Raw genomic sequence first — 25253 nt, 5'->3', positions numbered from 1 at the left:
GATTAATTTCAGGAAGTAATTCTAAACTGAGAAAGTGTAAAACTAATCTATGGCAGAAAAAAAATAAATCAGTAAATAATAACATCAGCATGTTTGAGCACATGGGGCAGGTTTTAATGGTGAGGAAGGGAAATACCTGCATGGAGTTTGAAAGTCAGAATGCAGAAATCTTGCATAAAAGGAGGAAAAGAAATTATAAACCAATGGTTGAAATGGGAAAATCAACATGAGCTAAAAAGTCTAGATTTCAAAAGTAGCAATAGAAAAGGAACTATGAGAGGAAATGGCAACAGAAAATGTTCTGTGTCATTTGTGAAAATAAGGAACTGAACAAAAGCAACTGCTTAAGCACCTGAATCAGCAAACTATCCAGCCACATGCTCAAGTGCATTTTTATTCAACAAAGTGCTTCACAGTCAATTAAGCAATCACTGCGGTTAGGAGAAATTTTTCCATAACTGCTATGAGAATTAGTTTAATCTCTCAGACTTGGGTTTTGTTTGTTTGTTTTTTCATTAAAATTTTTTCCTTAAGATGTAGGCTTTGTGTTCCCTTTGTTTATGGGGTTACAGAAAATGAGGCTGAGGAAACGATTATATAGGATCTTTAAATTTTATAAATAAAATTTTAAATGCATACACCAGGAAGAGCACAGCCTGCGTAATTACTTTCCAAAATGTATTTGAAAGATTTGCATATAATCAATCGATGTTTTTCTGTTTTGGCAATGCAGCTTAAAAATACAGGTTTTGAATTATTTAGGAGGGAGCATTGGTACACAGCAATCATCTCATATGTCTGTGCTCCCTCACCAGGAAAAGGGAGGGTGGCAATTTCATCAGATTTGGAGCTGCAGTAGTTATAGACCAGTAGCAATAAGAGCAAAAATGTCCAAATAATAGAGTCCAGGCCATGCAAACCTGATCACTTTCTTACATAATCAGTTGTATAAAATGTGAAGAGTTGTGTCAAATGTACAGAGTTGCATAAAATGTTCAAGTAGCTGTAATTGGTTGGGTTGTCATCTCAATTGTTCTGTATTTTGTATGCAAGTTAAAACTGAACTTGTCTTGGGAATCAGGGAATACGGATCTGTGTAGTGGGAACTTTTAATAAAATATATGGGCTCACTTTGATTGCATTTCTGAAAGAGCAATCTTGTTTTTCTTTTTTTTTTTTTTTAATACATTTCCATGTCTTCTTAATTACCTGGCATGCAAGTCACTGTGTTCTGATTTAGTGGGCACAGACTGAGCTGGTTTTGTTTCCAACACTTTGGAAGAAAGTGCTGGAGAAGTAGCAACAAGGCTCCTGATTTCAGAGCTCTTGGCAAGTATACCAGTGGATTTACTTTGAATTATTTCTAACATAACTGCTGGAATTTGAAGTTAATTTGTTTTAATAAGTTGTGGATTCATGTAGTTTAAGATAATTTCTTTCAGACTTAAGTGTTTTGTGTGTAGTTCCTGAAGTCTCAAGCAAGGGTGAGATTTTTTTAATAGAAGCAAGGTAGTTCAGTGCAGCTGTTTGTTGTGTTTCTGAGGTTCCTACCCTTTTTAGTGGTCAAGTTGTTTAGAAAAATAGTGTTCTTATTCCTCTGTATGTCTTTCAGAATTATTTCTGGAACCGGTTGAAGTTGATGTCACAATTCAGATTAGAAATAGCACAGAAGTTTTTGTCTTATCTCTAACTTCATAGCCACAAGGGTAGTATTTTGTACAATACACTGGATTTTCATGTGTACTTGCTAATGATTATTAAGTCAGTTTGGCAAACAACATTTTTGGCGACAGAAAGTATTTGGGCTCATGTTTGAAAATCCCCTTTTATTTAGTGCTGTGCATTTTTCATGAGTTCTTCCATGATCCTTTGTGTGTAGTATGCACATTACAAGGTAATAGTCTTATAAAATACCTTTTCAAGTATTTTAAATCAAAATGAAGAAACAAAGGGCTACATGAATATGCTAATGCTTTTAGATCAGGTTTTTCAAGAACTGTTTTAACTGTCCCACAGGTTCCATGAAATTCACTTTGTTGTTGTCCTGGAATTCCACCAGTTTGCTGTCTCTGACGGCAACAAGCTACTAGATATTTAAATACCAAATTTTACTACACTTCATAAGCTTTCCTGTTTGAATGGCTGTATTTTCTGTCGTATGTGGTAAAATCTATTACCAATGTGATTTATACTATGACAGCCTACAGATCTGGATTAATATGTTGCCTTATAACTACGCTATTAACTTATTTTCCTCAGTGAGGTGATTAATTATCCATTTCAGCTGGCTGAAATTAAGCCAATGAGTAAAGTATATGGACAGTCTAAAACTGCAGGCTTTTCTAACACTTGCACCAAATAATGTGTCTGTAAAATCCTTAGCAGCAGCGCAGTGCATCATAAGAGTGTGTAGAAACAAGGCATTTAGAAACTTCCACACACAGGAAAAGGAGTGTGGTAAGGTTACCATGGCATGCAAAAGAAGGGATTTTATTTGCTGAAGAGTCTGGAGGCAAGATATTGCTGATTATTTGGATCTTCTCTCTCTAGGAATGTCAGAACAAAAACTTACTATTAATGGAAGGCTATGTGAATTGGGATAACCTTTAATTTAGTATACATTTCCCTGCCATAAGGTGATGCAACACTGAAGAGAGGGAACATGAAAAGCTTTCTATGTTGCCAATAGTTTTTAGTGTGGTGTATGTTTTGGGAAGAAATGGTAACCAGAAGATGCTATAGGAAAATGGTGCTTTCTGCACCACTTTTGAAGCAAAAGGAGAGTGATATCACATTTCAGCATTTTTTAACTCGTAGTTGAAATTTGTTCTATTGATCTATTATATGACTATTAAAATTATTTTTCATGCTCGTGATGGTGGCTAAGGTTTTCCTGCTTTCAACACAGTCACAGACAGTAGAATTCCTGTAGCACAGAGGTGGCTTTCTTTTCAGTCACACATTGCTACTGCTCCACCTAAGTGCAGCAAACTTCACTTACCTTTAGCATACCTTTTCTGTCTGAAGGCTTGAAATCAGTTTATGTTGCCCACTGATACAAAAGACAATAAATATTTTGATTAGTTTCATCTGTGGTTATTTTTCTAATAAGACTGCCTTATTCTCTGAGTCCACTTGAAAGTGAACTGAAGCAAGGGAGTCTCATGTCTGAGGAACAAGTAAAGGAATGTAATAGAGTAAACAGAGCCAGCCTGTTGTCAGAGCTGAACAGCAGAAGGACAAGAGGCAGTGCTCACAAGCAGTATCAAGACAAATTCTGGTTGAATACATAAGGGTGGAAAAATGGAGCAAGGGGGGTTAAGCACAAGTGTAGCTTGTCCCCAGGGCTTGTGGAATCTCCATCCTTGGAGATTTGAAAAACGCTCCTGAGCAACTTAATCTGGCTTTGCAGTTATCCTTTCTTTGATGAAGTGTTTGGATGAGATGACTTTCAGAAGTCCCTCCCCTCTTAAATTATTCTGTAATTCTAAGGATATCTGGAGATAAAGTTCTTCAGGAATGCTTATTTTGTGATAGTTGTTCCCAGATAATTCTCTCATGAGACCAACAGTAATCCGTGAACACCTAAATGTTCTTCGGTTAATGAGAACATTATATTAATTTAGGTAAAGAGTAACTTGACATATGAATCCTTTGATGGCATGGGAACAGTGGGTTGCACTTTTTGAACACAGTTACATTTTAGACTTATCTGCTATTTGTCTAACTGGCAAGGCATACTTAAGGGAAGGGGTCACTTAACTTTGGATCTGTTGATTTACAAAGTTAAAATGTTCTCCTTTCATTGTGTGGCTTATAAGCTGGTTTGTGCATTCAGTAATCAGAAAACTTGGTTTATGCACTCTGCCTTAACATTTGGATAAGTGAACCAATATGAAGAAACTGATGTTTGTGATTTAAACATTTTTTCAAGGTGCACTTTTGATGTTGTAACTTTAAACAGATCTGTCTTACACACATTAATCTGTGTCAAGGCTAAGGGTTACCACAAGATGTTTCTGTGTTTAGTGTCAGTGTATGTGTATACTTATGTATAGTGGCTATGAAGATGCATTCTCAAATGTATGAGTTCATAAACTTCAGTTTCCAGTCCATTCTGTGACGCTTATCCCAGCTTGAAAAGAAGACAAAAACCCGTTTTTTACAATTTTGAAGGTAAATTTGAAAGTAACCTTCAAAGAGCTGGGAGAAATAACCTTAAAATAGAGTGAAAAAATTACATTTTCTTTACAGATGTTTTCCTAAAAAAAGATAGACACTAACGGGTTTCTTATGTTCATTTTAGATGTTCTACAATTGTTTAACAGTTTCCAAATAAAGTTTTTCTCTTCATTAGCACCTGTGTGGCAAATACCAAGCAAAGCCACTCGATGTCAGTGTTGCTTCACAGAGTTTCCTGCCGCCCAGCATCATTAACGGTGCTGCAAAGAGATGTTAAAGTCCAGCCCAAGCCATCTGAGTCAGGTCTGACTTCTGTGTTGCCTGGATGCTCACCTTTATCTCGTGATAATTAGGATTACTCTTTGACAAAAGAGTTATTTCTGTCACCATAGCAGGTCCTAAACGTCCTGCATGATGAAGGGATGGAGATTTTAGCTTAATCTGTTTTGTGAAGGGTAAGAATCATACCTTTTTCAATTTAGGTCCGCATTTAAATATTTGATGATTGAAATCAGGAGTGCTTTTAAAGTTATGTATTACTGAAAATAACTGCATTGCATATAACTGCGGAAGACACATTAGCTAGCTTTGGAATTTGTGAATTTGGTTTGATTTTAATGCACCAGAATTTTAGAGGGGGAAGTTTAATCCCAGCTGGGCTTATGTAATACATGTGATTGATAACCTTTTTTTTTTTACAAATTCTCAAACTTCAAGAATGCTTTTTTGTTGTTGTTGTTGTGTTTTTTGTTGTTGTTGTTCCATTTGTCAGCAATCTCTTATCATTCCAGTAGACTGTGTAATATTCCCATGTGCTGTGTTCTGTGATGTACGAACTACATTTTTTTTGTCTTTTTGAACTAGTAGCTATCACCCTTACTTTAAATCTGATTTCCATTCCCATCCAGCTGTGCTTTGTCAAATATACTTGGAATTTTTCCTAGGATTTTGCTTGGAATTTTTCCTAGGATTTTGCTTGGACTTTTAGCTGTCTTTCCTAAAGTCACAAGCTTTGTGTGACTAAGATTTTTGTCAGTCTTTTTTTCTTAATTCTTTCAGCTAGTATCTTCTTATCCTTTGTCCATTGTGAACTGTATTTGAAAGAAAGACAACAGTATCAAAAGTGAGTTCATAGAGATTGTTGCTCAGGATAGAGGGCAAGGATGGTTGGAAATCACTTTCTCCACTGAAGAATAGGTGAGAAAAGTTCAATCATTATATATTCAGTACATATTCAGAGCTCAATCATATATAATTCTGGCAATGGCCAGCCAGCCAGAAAGGTGCATGTAGCTTATAATTAATGAGAACACATACTTTTTCTTGCCCACTGAAAATAGGTGGAAGGATGTGGGGAAGTGACTTGGATGCACTAGAAGTTCTTGGGGAGCAAATGACACACATCAGAAGGAACACAGGTTTAGTTAGGCCAAATTGGTCTAATATTGGATATTTGCAGATATTCAGTAAGTGGTCTGTCTTTCCAAGAAAACTTACAAAGAATAAGTCACATTATTTCCACCATGGCACCTATGTCTGCCCAAGGTATGAATAACTTCATTTCTTTGAGCATATGTAAACAGAAGTATAGGTCTTACAGTTCTTGAGCTTTCCTGACAGCTTATGTGGAGACTAAAACCAGCTCTTGAGCAAGAGCACAGTGTTTAACTACCAAAGCTGCTTCCATATAAAGTGAGGATTAGGACTTCTATCTCAGAGTTTGACAGAATTTTTTCTTTTTGAGATCTAAGTAGGAGTAAGGTGTTAGATTGTATTTTGATATTTTATTTTTTTAAATCTTTTGAGGCAAGAACCAGAGAATCAAACCTGCTACCTCCATGTATCCACCATACATTTAAAAACCCAATGTATGTCAATATTAGAGGAGCTGATGAAAATAGTGTCACCCCGTTTCTATGCCCACATCATTTCTATGGAACCTGTTATAAATCAGGTTTGAAAAGCCCACCAGATCTGATCTATGATGCAGTAATTCTTTCTTTTTATATATGATCTGTATTTGAAATTTTGATTTATGGTAGTTATCTTTTTAACATTGTGCATATACACACTACTAGAATCATACTTTTGTGTGTTTCCCAGAAAAAAACCCTGTCTAATCACTTGAAAATAGGCTTTACTTATGTAAGATCATCACAAGAGCTAATTGGTAAACATCTAACCTTACAACACTATGTGTGAATACACTGACTTATATGTATAAAATCAAATGTTTCTCAAACTTATCTTTTGGTGTCCCAGAGTACTAACTTTTATGCACCTATTTTAGAAAAGGAGATCTTCTCATAGTTCTGGTAGCTCAGGTGCATTCTGACACAGTTTGAAGTATGAAAAGTCTGCATGGTCTGGGAGTTCATAGATTATAGATTTATAGGCTAATGAAAACCTCCTGATGTGAAAACTTTTAAACATTGTGTGTGTGTGACACAGTATGTATTTCAGGCTATTGGTGTGGTTTGGGAAAGTGTCTTTCATGTTTCTTTAAAGTTTATATGTTGGGCTACTGCTTAGGGAGGTGCAAGCTTGTTGTTATGAATACCTGTACATCTGTTTTCCCTTAAAATTTTTTATTTCTTTGTCTGGAGGGCTGTAAGTGATGCATTGCTTTGTGTCATTGCTAACTAAGGGTACTTTCTTAATTTTAAAGTTATAACAAGGAACAATGATTTTCAAGACTACTGATGATATCAACTCCAGATTTAATGATAATGCAATTTTTTACTCATAAAAGTAATTGTTGGAGTAAAACAAATTTTCAGGACAAATTCCACATTAGCAAAAACATCCCAAAGATTTGCACATGCAGTTCTGTCTGTATCTAACAGGACTTATTTTCAAGTGTTATTTATAAGATGTTTGCACTCATGCATGCACACACCCATAGAGAGAAACCATCCCTTGTTGTCAGTGAGGGACAAAAGTCTGTTGATACAGCTAATCCTAGGAGTTCAGATACTAATCTGGGATTGATGACTCTGCAAATATGAGGTGGGAAAATCTCAATTACATACTGTTTCAAACAGCCTCAATGTTTTGATGTGAAAAATTTGGCGAATGGAAAACATGTTCTTGAGTGTTTAGAGATGGTTCTTTGGCTTTGTAATGTCTTTTTTTTTTTTTCACTGTTTCAGAATTTTCAGAGCTTCTAGTGAGCCATATTTAAAAAAAAGAAAAAAGAGGGCCAGTTTCTTTTACAGGAATACCCATATTTGGGTATTTATTTGGGTATTTATTTGGTACAAATGCCCATATTTGGGTATTTGTACAGATGTACATTTTTATACTTATGTACCTATGTGTAGAAATGTTTTGGTTTTGCCCCAGTAAATGCTATTATACTTAGAAGTATTGAACATTTTATATATACTAAGCTGTCCCTGACAGCTGAGTAACTCCTGCTGTAGCCAGAAAGATTCCTATTTCTGATTATTGAAAGTAGGGAAAGGTCTGTGTTGTAAAACACTTGGTAGCTCTAAAAGCCTTGATTATGAAGTCCTTGAACTGCACTTTTGAGCTAAAAGCAGGGACACACGAACAAAACCCGGACCAGAAATGCCACATCAAAAGAAAAAAAAGAGAAAAAAAAAAAAAGAAGGAAAAAAGAAAAAGAGAAGAACAGAATAGATGCACAGAGGTTTATTCTCTTTAATAGAAGTAAGAAGGAGAAATCTGTGTTGTGTTTCTTCTGTTCTTTGAAAAATGTACATAGTTAAAAGGATCAGCAAGGCAAAGAATAAGTATGCTTGGGATAGTTAAAAGTGAGGGTCTGCCTTAAGCAATCTTTTCCTGTTATTTCTTTTTCCCTTTGCGCTTATAACGGACACAAAAGTGGACACCACCTGCATGCCACTCAGCAGAATGAACTGTGGTGCATGTGTCCTTGTGCTTTTCTCCCTATTGCACCTGGTAACAAAGTCTCAGTTTTCTGAAGTTGTTTTGGATGGACAAAGCTTCAGTTCTGTTAATCTGAAACTAAACAATAAAATATAAAGTAATTTATATAAATAAAATGAAAATATTAAAAAAATTATTGCTGTCTGCTAAATAGTGATTGGGAAGACATTTTACTCATATGATGGGTCTTACACTTTAACTTAAATTTCTTTGTAATTCAGAGATACAAAAACACTTGGAGGAAAGCCACCTTGCTTCATATCGGACAAAGCATTTAAATGCTTAATAACTTTTAAAGTTCTTCCATGCTCTTATCACTTTGCATCTGAGCACTTTGTACCATACACAAGGTGCATGATATTATTACAAGATCAGAAGTTACTTGGTAAACAGTCTTTGTTGAGAGAGCTTTTGCTGGATGGACTGCCAAGAGCAAAAAGGAGTATCCTTGAAGAAGAATGATGCCATATGGAGCTGATAGCTGCAGTCTTCACTACCCTTTCAGCTTGTTACACATTTGTCTGAGTCTTCTACAGACAGAATATGTGCATTTTCAGCAGGATTTACTGCTACCTGATGTTCTGTGTTTTCTAAATAAATAATCTTTTTGCTGTCATTTAGAATACAGAACAGTGATGGACTAAACCAAGTTTGCTAGCCCCAGGGCTGCTGAGGACTTCTTGTCTTCCATCAGCACCCAGAAAAGATCTTCTAGAAGAGGCAAGGCTTGGCAGGGAGATGCCTGCTCCTCTGGGCACTTCCTGCTCATATTAGCATAGCCCAGCCTGTTTCGCACACACACCCAGTAATACCTCATTTTGCCACTGGACTGAGGCCAAAAGCACAAGCATTACAGTGAATATAAAGCAGGAGGTTACTGGAAAGAATCACAAACTAACATGAGACTGGACCAAATTCTTTGCAAAGAGCAGAAAATGTGATCCTGGAAATAAACAGTTCTTACATTTCATGTAGCTGTTTATATGATTGAGCATTTAATAAGTGTTTTTATTGAGTATAGTTAGCAGCTGCAGAAATCTGAAGTGCTTCTGTTCATTGTTTCTTTTTTCTGTGTAGTTTTGGAACTACAAAATCTCTGAAGAGAACTGGATACTGACAACGAGCAGGGAGATTCCTCAGCTGTGCACTCTTCTAAAAGAGAAACTGCTTTTGAGGGCTGGGGAAGATGACAGGAGCAAAAAGGAAAAGAAATGCAGTCTGCAGGAAGATGCAGGCTGTTCGCTTTGAAGATATCAAAATCTGGTGTATGAGAAGGCTGCCCATCTTGAAATGGATGCCTGTCTACAATTGGAAGGAAAACTTGATTCCTGATACCGTTTCTGGGATGATGCTAGCCATCCAACAGGTGACTCAAGGTACAGTGGACTCATTTCAAATTCATATTTTTAATTTTGGTTATGCTGGATTTCTCTGCTCTTCTTTCTCTCTTTTTTCTTCTTGTTTAATATTATTGTAAAGCTTTGATCAAAACAAAGACATTCTTGTATACCTAATGTTGACTTAATCTAAATAAAAATATAAGGAAAAATGCATAGTCTTAATTTTTATGTGCATATAGCGCTGTTCAAATGCATATAGAAATGCCTTGTGTTATTGTAGCTAATTTCTGTGAGCTGGAACTTTACTATATATCCCATCATTCTGACAATTTTTTAAAGACAATACAGAAAGTAAGAGCAGTAAGTCTCTTCACACAGTGTATGGTTGTATATATTGTGTTTTATCTGTTAAATGACCACCTGTTTCACTATTTCATATAGAAAACAAAATATATCTACATGCTAATTGCATTATAAAACATGCTGTTCTGGAAGAAACATTGGCATTATACTATTACCTGTGGAAGCCCAGAGCCCAACAGGAAAGGGTGCATAAGGGTGCTCCTGCCAGAGATATTACTCATGGAGAGGATCTGCCTGCATCCACAGCTTGTGTGCTTCAGCTTCTTTGTTGATTTAATGCTGTATTACATTACCTCCTATTTCTTTTTTTCAAGAAACAATACAAAGTAGGGGTGGAGTTAAACTCTGTTTGGCAGCTTAAAGAAAAAGGAAAAACTCCCCAAAACAAAAGTCTGCACAATGACCTGTAAAAACTTTAAGTCCCAGTAATGTGGGTTTGTAAAGTGATGATTGCTGCTGAGAAGTATATGCTTTTGTCAGTTTTTGATGTGTCTTTGATAGTGTCACCTTCATTTGGCAGTATTTTATATTTGCCTAAGCAAATCACAGCTTCTTATTTGCGTCAGATGGACTTGAATTCCTTCCCTTATGTAAACTGTACATAATTATTTCCTAACAATTTCCCATCTTAGCTATGCTTAACTGTTATTAATTTTTTTTCAGTTGTAAAAACTCTTTAACTGAATTATGCTGGAGCTGTAAACAACTGATTTGTGTATTTGTGCTTTAAAGTAATTAGGAACATCTGCACTGGCATGATTTAAGAGCCTTAATACTGTAAGACTGCAAAGTATCTAATTTCACTGGTATGTGTGTATACAACAATTGTAATTAAAAAGCTGCTAATAACAGTATGCTGAAATTCATTAAAATATTAAGTTAAACAGCAGTTCTGAACTGCTGCTAGTTTTATCCCATGAAGACAGAAAATAATGGCATTGGTTTTCTAGTACTCTAGAAATAATTTTATCCTTATTTTATGCTGTTTAAAAACAAATACATTGAAACTGTTCCCTCATGCTGACCTGTTTTTTTTCTTTCTCTTCCTTATGACTTTTCAAAATTTCAGAATGATTTTGAAGGATGGAAAAATAGGCTAGTTAGATACCAAAACATTCTGTTGTATTTGTGACACTTTAACTTGAACACAACTTATTTATTTGAACCCTACTTGCACAGTTCTTTTCCTAGTGTTATAAGCCTTCCAGATAACCATCACTGTCCTTTAGTGCTTTCAAGGAGAGGTTTATGCAAGAAAATAAAGTCCCATTTATTATATAAAATGAAGGGAAAATACCCTCAGTTTTGAGGTCTTACTGTTTCTGTTTCCTTCCACCCACAAAGTGAACCAAGAAGTTTTGTAATTAAAAGACAGGCAGAAATTCTAAAAATGGTAGGAAAAAATTAGTGATCAGTGATAACTGACATGCAGGGCACAGCATCATTTGGTGTTGCAACAGCATGTTTAAGTAAATTCAAGTATATGGAAATAAATTTGAGTTATGGAACTATATGTAAAAGTGCGCAGTTGTATTCGTATGTAACAGTTTCTTGAGTGATGAAAGTTGCATACTCCAGGGTAGAGAGCAGTCCAGTAGCTTCAGAATAATTAAGAAAGGTCTTCCAACTGAGCTGTATTTTTCAGTTTTGCTGCTGTAAGATTTCTTACTTATGTGGTATTGGCCATGTCCAGACTATTCAGTCCGGCAACTACTTTTATCTGCTGTAGTGTATCTAATCTTTAGATTATATAGCTGTCTGCCCTTTGTAAAGGAAGGAAGTAAAAAGGAAAGTCACAGTCCTCGGTGTGTTGTAGTGAATGCAACAAAGATAATGCTCATAACTGCTCCTCACAGAATTTTCTGACTTTTTTTTCTGGAGAATTCATATACAACAGCAGGTTTTGTCTTATAAGTGACAAAAACAAAAAAGCAAGTTAATAGAAATAATAGTAGTCAATGTATGCAAATAATATTTGCTCCCAAGAAGTCTTTGATAAAGGTATTGTGTAGGTCAGAAAAGCTGTTCCTATGCCATCTTTCATTTTGGATGAAGTTTTAAAGAGCTACTACCATTCGTCTTGTCATGGGCAAAATTATTAGTTTCTAAATGATACTTAAGCCTTCAAAGATACCTTCAAGTCCGCTACCATAAAATTGAAACACTTGAGCTCATATATCAGCTCAGGTTTAAATGTCTTCCATCATAACACACATAAACTAGAAGCTATGTTCTATGGTGACAGAGTCTAGGAATTGCATACAAAAAAGGCATGCTACCTGAGTATTTAATTGTTTTGACTTGCATGTACAGTGTGGAAGAAATGGATCTTTCAAAGATCAGGTTTTACTTTGCCTAACATTGAACTAAGGTAAAGCCATATGCTTCAATATCTAAGGTGTTATCCTTACTCTTTCACAATGTTACCCAAAAAAGGATATAATAATTATCAAAGAATCCCTAACAAGTTATGTAATAACTTCTGTAGAGTGCATTTTTTGATACTACTTTTCAAATGCTTTTGAAAGTTGTTTAAAACATGCCCAAGTCATATTTGACCATTCAGAGGGAATCCATTGCTCATTTCTGGGGTGGGAGAGACTGAGTGCAGGGAGGTGGGAAAGAAAGGCATGGGATTATCACTATCTGCTTCTTGGCACTTACAGTGAAAGAGACATTGCTGAAACCAAGCAGGCATTCTCCAAGTGTTCCTATAGTTTTTCATTGTCTGCTAAAAATGCCAAATTAATCTTAACTCATGGGTCCCAAATTTCCGAGCTGAACTCTGTCCTATTTACTTTTTGAGACAATACTTGTATTGTCTCTGATTCCACAGAAGGTGGAGAAAGAAGTGTCAAATATAATGATGTTTCTACAACTTTTTTAAATGGCCAGCTGAAACAGACCCTACAGTGATCATACAAGCACATACCTTGTTAGGCATTTGGTAATCTGTGTAAAAAAATAAAAGAAAAAAAAAAGAAAATTTCTTTCAAATGCTCCAATTGCTGGAAATACTTTGTTGGAGCTTGTACTCTTTCAAATTGCAAAGCCACAAGTCAAAACCAGTAAAAGAAACTCCTTTGTTCCACCCATCATCTAATATCAGTTCCAACTATAATTTAATAATACAGCGCTCAGCATCCATTTTTTTCCAGACATAGAATCTTTATTCTTACTCTGATACCTAAGGTTGAAAAATGACCTTCAAATCTAAAGTGAGCTTTGTCATCCAGTTTTGAAGTTTGCCATATATTTTCACAGTTAAGAAATTTGAGCTTTCGTGCTTTGGTAACCACTACTTAATTCTTCTGTGCGTCACAAAACTCTGTTATTGATAGGCTAGAAGAAGATGCCTCTAAATTAACAAATCTTTTTTTTTTTTTCCTTGGAATAGTACTTTGCTGTTCTATTCCCTTTCCTTTTAAAACCTATTAATACCCCATCAACAGTTGTCATATGAATGCCTTTCTTTCTGTTTCATTCTGTGTTCCTCGTTCATAGACACAAATTCAATTGCTAATGGGCTTGGCTCAGCTGTAGGCACTGATGACATAGACATCAAAACTTAGGTGACATGTGTCTCAGTCATTATATCTGTGGCATTATGAGTAATAAACGGTTCGTGTTCAACATGGTTAAAGGCAGGTTCTCATTTCTGTAACTCATCCATTGACCTGTCACAATTATACCAGAATTCTTCTTGTAGCTTTTTTGAGTGACCTGGACACCACGTACTTGTATGGGAAACATACTTCAATCAAGCTATGTCTGAATTTTTCTCACTTATCTTGCATGATAATGTTAAGATGCATTATGGTGCTGTATTTCCAGGTAGCTAAATCTCATAAAGTTGTCAGTGTGTTTTTTCCGCAGTCTTCTGAACATGTGCTATAGGCCTTTCATATCTCTTCAGAATGCAGCTGCTTATCTCATTTTCAAAGTCTGTGGTAACTTTTTATTGCACCAAGCAGGTTATTCATGTTTCGTTTCAAGGCCTTTCATAGGTGATCTTTCCTGGCATCATTTATTCATTACCAAGCTGCTGATCTATCTCTCATTAATTCATTTTGCTAGCCTTCATTCTCCAATCTTGTCTTTTCAAACAAATAGCTTTGTGCCTTCTCTCAGGATTTTAATTATTCAATATGTGTTGGTAGATGCATCACATGTCAGTATTTGCTTTTACATTGATGTTTAGAAATGTTTAGAATGTGTTTCTTTATGGTATGTTTGTTTGTTTGTTTGTTTGTTTTGGTGTTTTGTGTTGTTTTTTTTTTTTCCTGGGCAGAGCTATATAGCCTGACCATGAGGACTGGCATCTAGAAGTCATATAAGTAATGCTGCAACCCATCAGTAAGCTTCTCTCACTGTCATAGACTATAAAAAAGTCTAAGTTTTTGTGAAATGGTCTGTGCAAATATACCCTCTGTTGTGCAGCTGAGTTCGTCACCAGAGAAATTATTCCCAAACTTAGTCTATATTAATTAGTGTCCATAATTTATTTATGTATTTCAGTTCTCCATATACTTAGGGGACACAGATGTATCTGAAGTATTTTGGTTAGGACATTAAATAATGTGAAAATTAAGTACTCTGCTTAACACCTGGCACACCTAACATTCTTTCCGGATGTAAATTTCCTAAGGCAGGTACCCAGCTTCAGACAGTGTTAACCCTTCCACCCAAGCTTCTTCCAAGATCTCACTTGAGGTTTTGATAATTATAATCCTCTTCTGTGAACCATTACTTTTTGCTTGAAACACAGAAATGGCTTATGCAATACTGTATTGACAGCATATGGTTTCGATTGTTTGCAACTAATATGAATGTCCAGCGTCACAACTTAGACACTTCCAAAAAAGCCCAAACCCACAAATGATTTTTCTGCCTTAGAAAGAAAGAGGGCAAAAGAAAGACGTGTTACTTTCTGCTGAAGTATTTGGGCTAAACTGAAGCCTCAGTGCAAAATTAGAACTTTGTCTCAGTTTTTCTGAAGGATGATTACTTAGCTTGTGTGGGAAATGGTTAACTACATGGTTATGTAGCTGAGGTTAAACACAGAAAATGAAACACACTCAGATCAAAGGCTGAGATGGGCAATTGTCATCTCAGAATTATGAAAGAATAGGTAGGTGATATTGCATATCCAGTAACAAGTACCTCTGATGATTTTGGAATGATATTCTGTGACTGGATCATATTGAGTATTGTGTTGTATCCAAGTTACAAGTCTGTGTTGCAGATGAGGGTAGATTTAGATTAGACATTAGAAAGAAATTCTTTACTATGAGGGTAGGGAGACAATAGACCAGGTTGCCCAGAGAAATTATGGCTGCCCCATCCCTGGCAGTGTTCAAGTCCATGCTGGATGGGGCTTTGAGCAACATTGCTTAGTGAAAGGTGCCCCTTTGTTCAGTGCCCCCTGCCATGGACAGAGTGGTTGGAACTTGGTGATCTTTAAGGTCCCTGCCAACTCTAACCATTCTATGATCCTATGAGGGAATGGACCAGATGCCAGCAATAGAGGTGTATTTCCCTTTAATGATCATAAAATAACATTTGCATGTATAGCAATAAAGGGTACCAGAGTGACTGGTTCTGCTACCCAATTCTGAAGCAAGGCTCTAGGACAGCTGGTGAGTTTTGCTTCAAATTAATATATGTATTATAAAGACAGCTCTGCTGGTGCTTTCAGGTAGGGCTAGCTTTAATGAACTGCTGGAAAATAATCAGGCTATTTGGAAAGAAATGGTTTGTCAGGTGGGTTAAGAGCTCTGAAGAAGCTGATGACCACAGGTAGTGCTGAGTTTTGATCCATTGTCTGAACTATACTGTGTAATTTTGGCTGTCTCTGATTCAGTCTACATCTAGCTTAGTTCATGGTGTTTGGCTGTTATTTGTTTCGAAATAAAAACTGTCCACGTGCTATACTGTATACACTCAAAAGTTGCTCGTGTGGAAGCATGATGGTATGAGATCTGGACTTTCAAATTTCCCAGGTTTGGGACTATGACAGTATTCTTTTTTAAAGAACATATTCTTTGTAGTCAGCTAGCACATGGATACACTTCATAGAGAATTTATATATAGTGCTATATATTTTCTGCCTTTCCAATGACCTAACATAAACAAGAAATGCTTTGGCTCAAGTAGGTTTGGGTGGGCTGTCTTTTTTTTTTTGAGGGGGGGGGGAGGGGGGTGGGTGGAGGGCCCTTGAGATGTGTTTCCTCTAAAAGTGAAATATGTAGATGGCATCTGATGAAATCAGTATTGCTATTCCTGCCAACTTCTTTTTTCATTCTGCAAGCCCAATAGTAACTCTCTGAGGACTGGTGTGCTTTGTATGTTTTAATTAAAGTTAATTTCATCTTGAGCTGGATTTATTGCTGAACAACTAATTCCTTAACACTGGCTAGAGACCTTGGCGTTAAAAAAAAAGATCTATACTGCCTTCATGCATTCCAGAACTGGTGCCCAGTGTTTTGGAAGGCATGATGCCAAAACCTTATACATGATTTCTTTTTTTCTTAGCTTTTCATGGACGAGCCCCAGCTGTGTCTTCTCAAGGATTATAGTTGCAGGGCTTTGTTTTCAGGTTCTAACCATAAATGTAGACATAAATATACCCTGAGCAGACTAACTGGAGCTAATAATTTTATTAAGGGGTAGAGCTGTCTTGTAAATATATATCTGGCATACAAATAACATGTGTAGATGAAATTGAATAAGAACATTTGGAAACAAAGCCAGAAAAATCTCATAAAGAATGCATTGGAGAATCCATATAGTTCATAAATAATTTTTGGAAGAGAGTGTCCAGCTGAGTTTTGTTATGGTTCTCCCATACAGTGAATAATGATGCAAGCTGATTATGAAATGTAACATGTTAGTAAGTAAATTAGGTTAATGTTTCACATTTTTACAACTTTGCAGCAGAGAAAGGCACTGATACTGCTGTGCATGAAATATTTAATTACTGATGTCTATTAAACTTCTTACAAGTTACACATGTGCTAATACAGGCGTGTCTGACAGACTACTACAAATGTGAATTCAGCTTGTGAATGACCTCTGAATCCTTCGGAGCCTAATGTCCAGGTACACTTCTGTTAGTATGACCAGACAAACTATGCAGATGTCCAATCCCTGTGCCAGGGGCGTGCCTGAGCACCATGGACAGAGACTGACAAAGCCAGGAAAGGCTTATTTCCTGAAGGGAAGAAAAAGAAATTACTTCACCTGTAGTCTTTCAGGTCAGAGAGAGAAGGAAAACTCTTAATGCTGAGATCCTTGGCCACCAATTTGTCAAAATGGTTGCCCTTTTCATGGATTTTAAAAGTCCAGGTCATATTGAGTAAGGCCTGTCATCAGTCATGACTGGGCTTTGCTTCTCCACATTGTTGATGCTTCTCAAAAAAAACTACCTCTTAGTTACATGTTTGCCAGAATCTTATGGGTTTCATTCTGTTTATTCTCACTGAGATGCAGAGGAATTTCTCAATAATCTACTCTGAAATACCACTTTATTTTTATTTTGGAGATGACCAGATTCTTCAGGTATTATGGCTGAACAGTGTAGAATAGTTCATAAAATTATCTATATAATAGTTTATAAAATGTTTGCTGTGTTCAAATATTGTGTCAAATTCATTCCAAAGAGATGTGAACATTTAATGTTTGATTGTCTGTCAAGAAGCATAGTTTTTGCAGAAACTCCATTAAAAAAAAAAAGAAAATAGTAGGGTTTGTTTGTTTTTTTTTCTTAATTTTTTTTTTTGTGTGTGGTTTTTTTTTTTTGTTTTGTTTTGGGTTTTTTTTGCCTGCTTTTGGTTGTATCCAAGCTTTTTTATGTACCCAAGGCTCAAGCTATCTCGAACAGAGAATTCACGCATGGGTCATGCACTCCACTTGTTTCTTCTATTGTAACACAGTTTTCAATGGCAGTATGTCACTCAATATTATCTTATGATAAGGAGCTAGTTAAAACAAAGAACCACAATATTATTGTACTGTATCTGAACTTACTGGTCATTTTTTCTTTGCATTTCTTTCCATGGAATTTGCATGCTTGTTTGAAAACCTTAATGTCACTGCCATAGAGGCTTCTCCGTATTACCAGTGAAGATTAGGTGGGATCCTTATTTTATGATCTATTTCTTTGAGTATTATTACTGTTGGGAATGAAAAAAACTAAAATAATGTTTCCTGTCTTTTGGCTAGTTCTTGAGCATATGGAATGCATTGTAGCAAAGTTTAATAAAAAAATAATGAAATAAGCTGAAATATGCTACTGATAATATCTTTAAAGGTATTTGAACTTTTTGAACATTATATGCCTAATCAGAAAGCCTGAAGTCTTTGCTAATTCTGTTTTATAATGCCTTTCTGCTCTTGCACACTATTGACAGGCTTCAGTAATGGGAGCATAAAGCTAACAGGACTGATAATGGGCTGCCTTGCCCAGCAAACCCCCTGCATGGAGCAGGAACTTTGCTTTACTCACAGACTTGCTGATGAGGAATAGCTTATTTACAGCAGAAAATCTAACCATAAATCAAGCCCTTGTTTTTTTCAGGTCTGGAATATCTGTGTGAGTGGTATTCTAACATTGAATTAATTACAGTTTGGTTTGGGTTTGTTTTTTTTTTTCATTATTATATTAATTATATTACAATGGAAGAGCATTTCAATGTTGAACAAGCCTTAAAAATCTTTCTCCTTTTTTCTATATTTTTAACTCCACGCTCACTTTTGACTGGATAGGGTCATGCAGTTCTCTCCTGTGCTGTTTTTGTTCTCCTCAGTCAGACCCTTCTGTGTTGCTTTTGGGTCAGAATCTTCTTTTACATCTATTGATCATGTGAACATGGATGTAGAACTATAATTTCAAAGATCTTTCTGGTTCATGATACCGGTGTGCTAAAAGAAAAAAGCAAAAGTGATGATTGGTATATATGCTAATTGAAAGGCAAAAGACCAGTGAAGTCCATTTCTGTTTAAAAGACATCAAATTTTTAAAGCAGACATGTTTAAATATATCTTCTCTCCAAGTCACAACTGATAGTGCTACTTTGCTGAGCACAGTGTTGATGAAGATGATCTGTGTAAGATCCATCTCAGCAAAATCTTCACTGTGATGCTTTTCTGAGAACAGGTGAACTGCTTGGCCTTGTCTGCTTCACAGGGAACGTGACACTTCTGGCCTCTTGGCATTTTATTGCCTTCCACTGCCATGTGCTCTTTGTTACAGACTCAAATGCCAATTCAAGAAGAGAGCTCTTTAATTAAAATATTCAGAATCGTCACTTGAAGCATCTAAGCAAAGATACTCTTTGTACTCTCCATATTATTAAAACCCCATGCACCAATGTTTCAGGTAAAAAATGCTTTCTGCAGCAGCCAGGAAAGTCTGGTGAGAACAGTTCATCCCATACATTTAATTTTCTTTAAAGATTTCTAATGTACACAGAAAGCATCTTCGTTTCATTTATCTGAATCACCTCTGCCACAGACCATGCATGGTCATTCTCCCAGTACACATGTTATCTTGGACTGGTCACTCAGGTCAACCAGGGTGAATCTCAGGCACCTTTTGAGTTATACAAGCCAATTCTGTCTTCCTTACTGCACAACAAGGTATTCAGCAGGACTTATGGAGCAAATCTGCTGGGCAATTCTTCCTACTCTTAGCTTCTAGGAGTAAAAACTGTGAAAGGGCAGTGGAACCTGCTGGTCAGAAGCATACTTTATTCCTTCTGCTGGCTTGCAAGAATTCAGTGCAAACTTGCTTTCTATTTTAGGTATCCAAACATGAACAACAACCAAAGCTGTTGCTTTGCAGGAATGTCTCTGTTAAAAGTTGATTTCTTGGCATAATCTTGGCATATTCTCCTGTCCTTTATAGCTGAGCAATGAAGGTAGCTAGTAAGGTTGTAAAGTTAACTCCTAACCAATTCAGCTCATTCTCCATCTCAACATGAAAGTCAAATACATTCCATTTCTGGACCAAGAACTTTATGTAATGAAAAAAAATGTTAATATCTAAAGAAATAAAAAAAAACAGGCACCTAAAGACAATGAACCCTGGAATATTATTTTGTTTAAGAAGAAAGCAGACTGAAGGGGCTCCATCCGAACCAAAATTACAGGTTTTGAACTGTTTGTAAGAAAAAAACATCTGATTGCCTGAAGCCCTGGCAGTCTCAAACACGTTTGTGAGAGTGGAGGTGAAATGGCGCTGCCACCTCCGGTGAGGACTGGCTGTTAAAAAAGCACTGATGAAGACAGCCTGGAGCCATAGTAGCTGGTTGTATCTATGACCCATTTGTTTCTGCTGATGACCAAAACTCAGGAGAAAGTGTGAGGATTTTGATGGCAGATAGTAGATGAAAAATCTTCCACAATTCTTCCTGATCCTAATTAGCTGAATTATGGTTTAGTTTTTTGTAAATGAAGGTGTTTTTTTTTTCCCCTGCTCTTAAAAAAAATGTAGATATTTCCTCATAAAAAAAAAAGATTGAATATAGAACAGTTTTATCTTCGTATACTGAAGTAATTCCATTTAACTTTCTGTAGGGCTGGCCTTTGCTATTCTGTCTTCAGTCCATCCGGTTTTTGGTTTATATGGCTCTTTCTTCCCTGTCATTATATATGCCATATTTGGAATGGGACGTCATGTTGCAACAGGTAAGTGTCTATTTGCTAATAACATTTTCAGAAATAAGATATTGAAAAGTGAACATTTTTGTTGTTGTTGTTGTTATAAGATCTGTGGGAGTTATCTAAGACTAAACAGAAATAAGATTTTTTTTGCTACTTTTTACAACGTTTTTTCCAGCTTAAGTACTTCAAAGAACCTCATTAAGAATATATAGCAGTTATTCCTACCATTATAATTTAATATTGCATTGACCCTTCCTTTGTAAACGTAGTTTATTAAGGGCTTTTGTATTTTAATTCTACTTTAGAAATCTGCTTCAGGCTAAGATTTTAACAAAGGGCTCAGCCAATAAGCTATATGCAAGCAGGAATGAAAATGTCCCAACTGCTTCTTAAACCATAGAAAACACACATTACTTCTCACCTGTCTAAAACACAAACCTTTAATTTTTCACAAAAGAAGCTTTCTGTGCCTATTGCCTGCTATTGTGTTAAAGCTAGAGATTCTTCCAGTGAGTTCAATACAACCCCTCTCCACTTGCAGAGTAATTGGGTAGGCAGCAAAAGTAGCTACAAGAATCGAATGACTGATTTCCTAATAGGTTGGCAAATGTTCTGATTCTGACTCCAAGAAACTAAATTATAGATGGAAGTGATGTGCAGAAGTGGGCACTTGGTAGCCTCTGAAGTTTGCAGGAAGGATGAGGCAGGCCTATAATAACACAGAGCAGGACTGGGTAAAGAGAAGCAGCCTCTGGTTGTCAGAAGATTTAAACAGAAGGAAGTATGTTTTACCTGCGGAGGAGAAAAGTTCCTGAAAGGAAAAAAGATAGTTCTGGGTAATCACTCGCAAAATGAAATGCAGAATCTGATTGCTTGCGTGTAGATACTTTAGTTTATGCAGTGATTTAGTAAGAAGTTAGCTACATATTTTGAGCACCTTTTGTGTCAAAAAAATTTCTGTTAATTTAAAATATTATTAATATTTTAAAAACAGTTTACATATAATTTTAAAAAAATTAAAATATTTTAAAATGTTAAAAAATGCTGAACAGCTATAAATTTTCTTAGAGCAACAGGAAAGATGAAAGTTTGTTTTCCCTAGAGGCACAGAAAGTATTTGAATCTTTTAATGGCTGAGAAGGATATGTGGATGCTGTTAGTAACCTGATGCTGTAATGAGTTTTGAGATGTATTCAGCTCATGTGAAAAGAAGAGGCATTAAAAAAAGTGAAAATTTAGAATTTGGAAAATAATTTTGACTCGAGTAGATATTTATTAGCATACTTATTAAAACATAAATGTGTATTAAAAAGCTGTTTCAAAACTGAATAATTTACAGTGTATTTTCAGCAGTTTATTAGTGTAAGATTATTAGGAAGACAAGAATCCATCATATGATCATATGTAAGAAAACAGATAAATAGGTATCTGGCTGACAAATTCTAGTAATGAAACTAGATGATAAAATGGGTAAGTAAAGGTGTTAAGTGTGATGCTTTATCCTTGGGACAGAATACAATTCAGAGAATTATTTACTGAGTCCGATAGCTCCATGGTTGTGGATTCCTGCAGTCCTTGGTGTGGAAACCTGTTCCTTTCATGTGTGTCTGTTCCGTAATTTAATCTTAAGAAAAAAAAGGCAACAAAGCAGTTCTCCTGTAGTCATGAAGAATTTTTTTATTTTATAAATGTATGAGACATGCTGTTCCTTTCTGTAGAAATGTCTCATGTACTTGTCCTACTGACCTTGCTTAAGGCATCCTGGTGTGCAGACTGAACTGGAGCTATACTGCCTGCTTCACACCCTCAAATGCTCTGTAATTCCTCACGTACATTGGTGACACAGAGCGGTGTTTTTTGTATGTAAAGAGATTATGAAATTGCCCTGTGTTAGCTAAGTCAACCATCTTTATATGAAATGGAAAACTAATAAATGTCCCAGTTCTGTCAACTTTTAGTCACTTGAAACGTCTCTTCTGTGAGAAAGTTGATCTACTTTAAAAAGTTGCTTGCTTGAAAATCTAACATCTGACCCACCCCTTTTTCTTGACTGTTTGTGGCAGAATTGATCTTGGAGCATCCTCTGCGACAGCTTTATCTGTCATAATATCGCATATAGGTCTTTGATTTCAGGTAGAATTATATGTAAACTGTTTTTAAATCCAATTTTATGTAAACTGTGTTTTATCTGTTTTATTTGGGGGTGGTTTTGGTTTCTTTTTGTTTGTTTGTTTTTAAGTAAAATGAGAGAATGGGTTTGAAAGAAAAAAACATCTGAAAAGTAAAATACCTACAACAATCCTGAGTGGTTTATGGAAAAAAAAAACCCTAAAGGAACTGTCACAGGGAAGAATTTGGCACTTGTAGAGTGGAAAGCTTAGCTAAATGAGGTGAGCAGAAAAGCCATGAAATGACAGGTCAAACATATGCAGGTAGTATAGAAGGATTAAAAAATGAATTTGAAGAATGCCATGGAAAGGATAATGAAACTGGAAGTTAAATGTTCTTTCAATACATCAAAACAAGGACTCTGGCAAGGAAACTGGTGGGACACCTTTCTGACAAAGGTATAAGAAGGACATTCTGTGACAAGATCACAGCATTGTCAAGTTAACAGTGTAATTGCACTGTCAGAAGGGCTTTGGAGGGAATCCTGGGAACTGCAGCCCTGTATAATAAAAATTAGGATACTGAAATATAATCAGAGTCTGCTTGAGAGGAGTTAATATGACTCCTGTAAAGGAAAATCCTACCTTACTAACCTCCTCGAGTACTGTATGAGTGTTAGTAAGCACATGGAAAAAGGAAACCTTTAATATAAAATATCAGAATGGTCAAACTGCTACTGATAAGGTTCCACATCAAAGGTTACTAAAGAAACTAAGTTGCCCTTGTGATTAAAAAAAGTTCTTTTATTGATTATTATCAGGTTAAAGGATAAGAAATAATAGGTGGGACTCAGTGCTTCAGTGTGAAGGTGTCCTTGGTAGGCTCCCGAGTTCATGCGGGGACATTTACTCTATAAAGGCCAAGATGAAGCTAGAACTGTGTTCACCATGTCCTGCAACAGTAGTAACAAGGAGGGCTCAATGAAACTAGTGGGAGATCACTTTAAAAGACTTTTAAAGTATAAAGAAAATACTGCGACAGATAGTGAACTTATGGAGCCTGCTCCCAAAGGACATTGTAGAGGCAAAAAATGCAAGCAGTTTCAAACAGAGCTTTGACAATTCATGAATGCTAGTCCATAAACAAAATCTAAAAGGGCCAGATAAGGATATACTTCCCTAACATAACAGCTATGGATACTGAAGGATTATGAGAGGAATGGCCTGAAGAATACGGCCAGGCTTGTGTGCTTTCATTGGGTAATGCTCTTGATTGCCACAGCTGGAAGCAGAGTACTGGAGAAGATGGACCATTGGACTGAGATAGGAGGGTATTTCTTATGCTCTTAGAGCTTTGCAGAAATGCATTGTGCCTTTTAATATTAACTTATCGTCCTTATTTATCTGTATGTCATTAAACTTGCTTTACTTTTTTCAGTAAATTAATGTTTCTTTCATAATCTGTCTCCATCTGTTAGAGTGCTAGGTACTCTATAAAGGGCTAGGTACTATATATATATATATACATATATATAGAGAGAGAGAGTGTGTGATTAATTGCCCTAGAAATCTAAATGGTGAACATTTAGGATTCTCAGGAAAAAATGCAGTTTCATCACATCTAGGGTGAATTAAAAACATTCCTGATGACTTGAAATCATTGTGAATTGTTGTTTTCAAAACTTTTTCGTTAATATGTCTAAATAAGGCACTGGAATAGGTTGCCCAGGGAGGTTGTGAATACTCCATCCCTGGCAGTGTTCAAGACCAGGTTGGACAAGGCCTTGGGTGATATGATTTAGAGTAAGGTGTCCCTGCCCATGGCAGGGGGGTTGGAACTAGATGATATTAAGGTCCTTTCCAACCCTAACGATTCTATGATTCTATGATTCTATAAATGTATTTAGAAAAGAATTTGCATTTAATTTGTCATACAAAAGACATTTTGCGTGAAGAAATGTTTGTTACATAAAAAGATTACCTTAAAAATTATTCTTATCATGACAGGAATGCACAAAATGTCACTTTCACTCATAATGGCCAAGTTTTGAAAAAGAGACCATAAGTGATGAGTATGGACAGATACAGAACTACTAGTGACTAATGTGTGGCTTTTTTTATAGGAACTTTCGCTTTAACTTCCTTAATATCTGCCAATGCTGTTGAGCGTCTTGTTCCTTCAGCCAGCGCTAATTTCACTGCAAACAATAATTCAGGAGTTTTGGGCCTATCAGAGTTCGAAATGCAGAGGATTGGTGTTGCAGCAGCAGTGTCATTTTTAGGAGGAATCATCCAGGTTTGTGGTGAACACATTCTTTATACACTGCATTTGTGACAACTATGACTTTTGTAATACTTTTCAGCACTTCTTTGAGAAAAAGAGAACATTGGGTCTGGTCCAATGTTAATGAATGATGAAATTAATGTGTTTTAAGAATTTGCTACTCTTTCGTTGAGATGTACTGATCGCATGTATACATGCTCATCGGGTGTTGCGATACGAAGTAAAACCACAGCGAGCTCTAATACAGTATTCAGTTGCTGTTGGTGCTCCCTTTCCTTCTCCTTCAGAAACAAAACATGAATCAGCTCCTGGTAAGCACTGACATATTCCTGAGGATTTCTGTTGCTCTTTGTTGGAAGAAAAATCCATACAGTATTCAATGATTAAAAACCATAG

The 25253-nt window shown here is 36.1% G+C and overlaps 1 protein-coding gene across 2 annotated transcripts in view; it reads left to right on the top strand.

Annotated features, from left to right (window-relative positions):
* The first annotated feature begins 9179 nt into the window (after positions 1-9179).
* The window catches only part of SLC26A7 (solute carrier family 26 member 7), a 71568-nt gene continuing 55494 nt past the window's right edge, over positions 9180-25253 (top strand). For both annotated transcript variants that reach the window (XM_061448164.1, XM_061448163.1), the window contains exons 1-3: positions 9180-9473; positions 20379-20489; positions 24697-24869. In XM_061448164.1, the coding sequence (XP_061304148.1) occupies positions 9284-9473; positions 20379-20489; positions 24697-24869 (474 nt within the window). In that variant the 5' untranslated portion in view covers positions 9180-9283. The remainder of the gene's footprint in view (positions 9474-20378; positions 20490-24696; positions 24870-25253) is intronic.

The sequence above is a fragment of the Pezoporus flaviventris genome, unplaced genomic scaffold (genome assembly GCF_033815535.1).
Source record: "Pezoporus flaviventris isolate CSIRO_AGI_PZ_B2104156 unplaced genomic scaffold, CSIRO_AGI_Pfla_v1 ptg000007l, whole genome shotgun sequence".
Lineage (NCBI taxonomy): Eukaryota > Metazoa > Chordata > Aves > Psittaciformes > Psittacidae > Pezoporus > Pezoporus flaviventris.
Note: the sequence above shows the minus strand (reverse complement) of the source record. Positions and strands in the feature narration are given on the sequence as shown.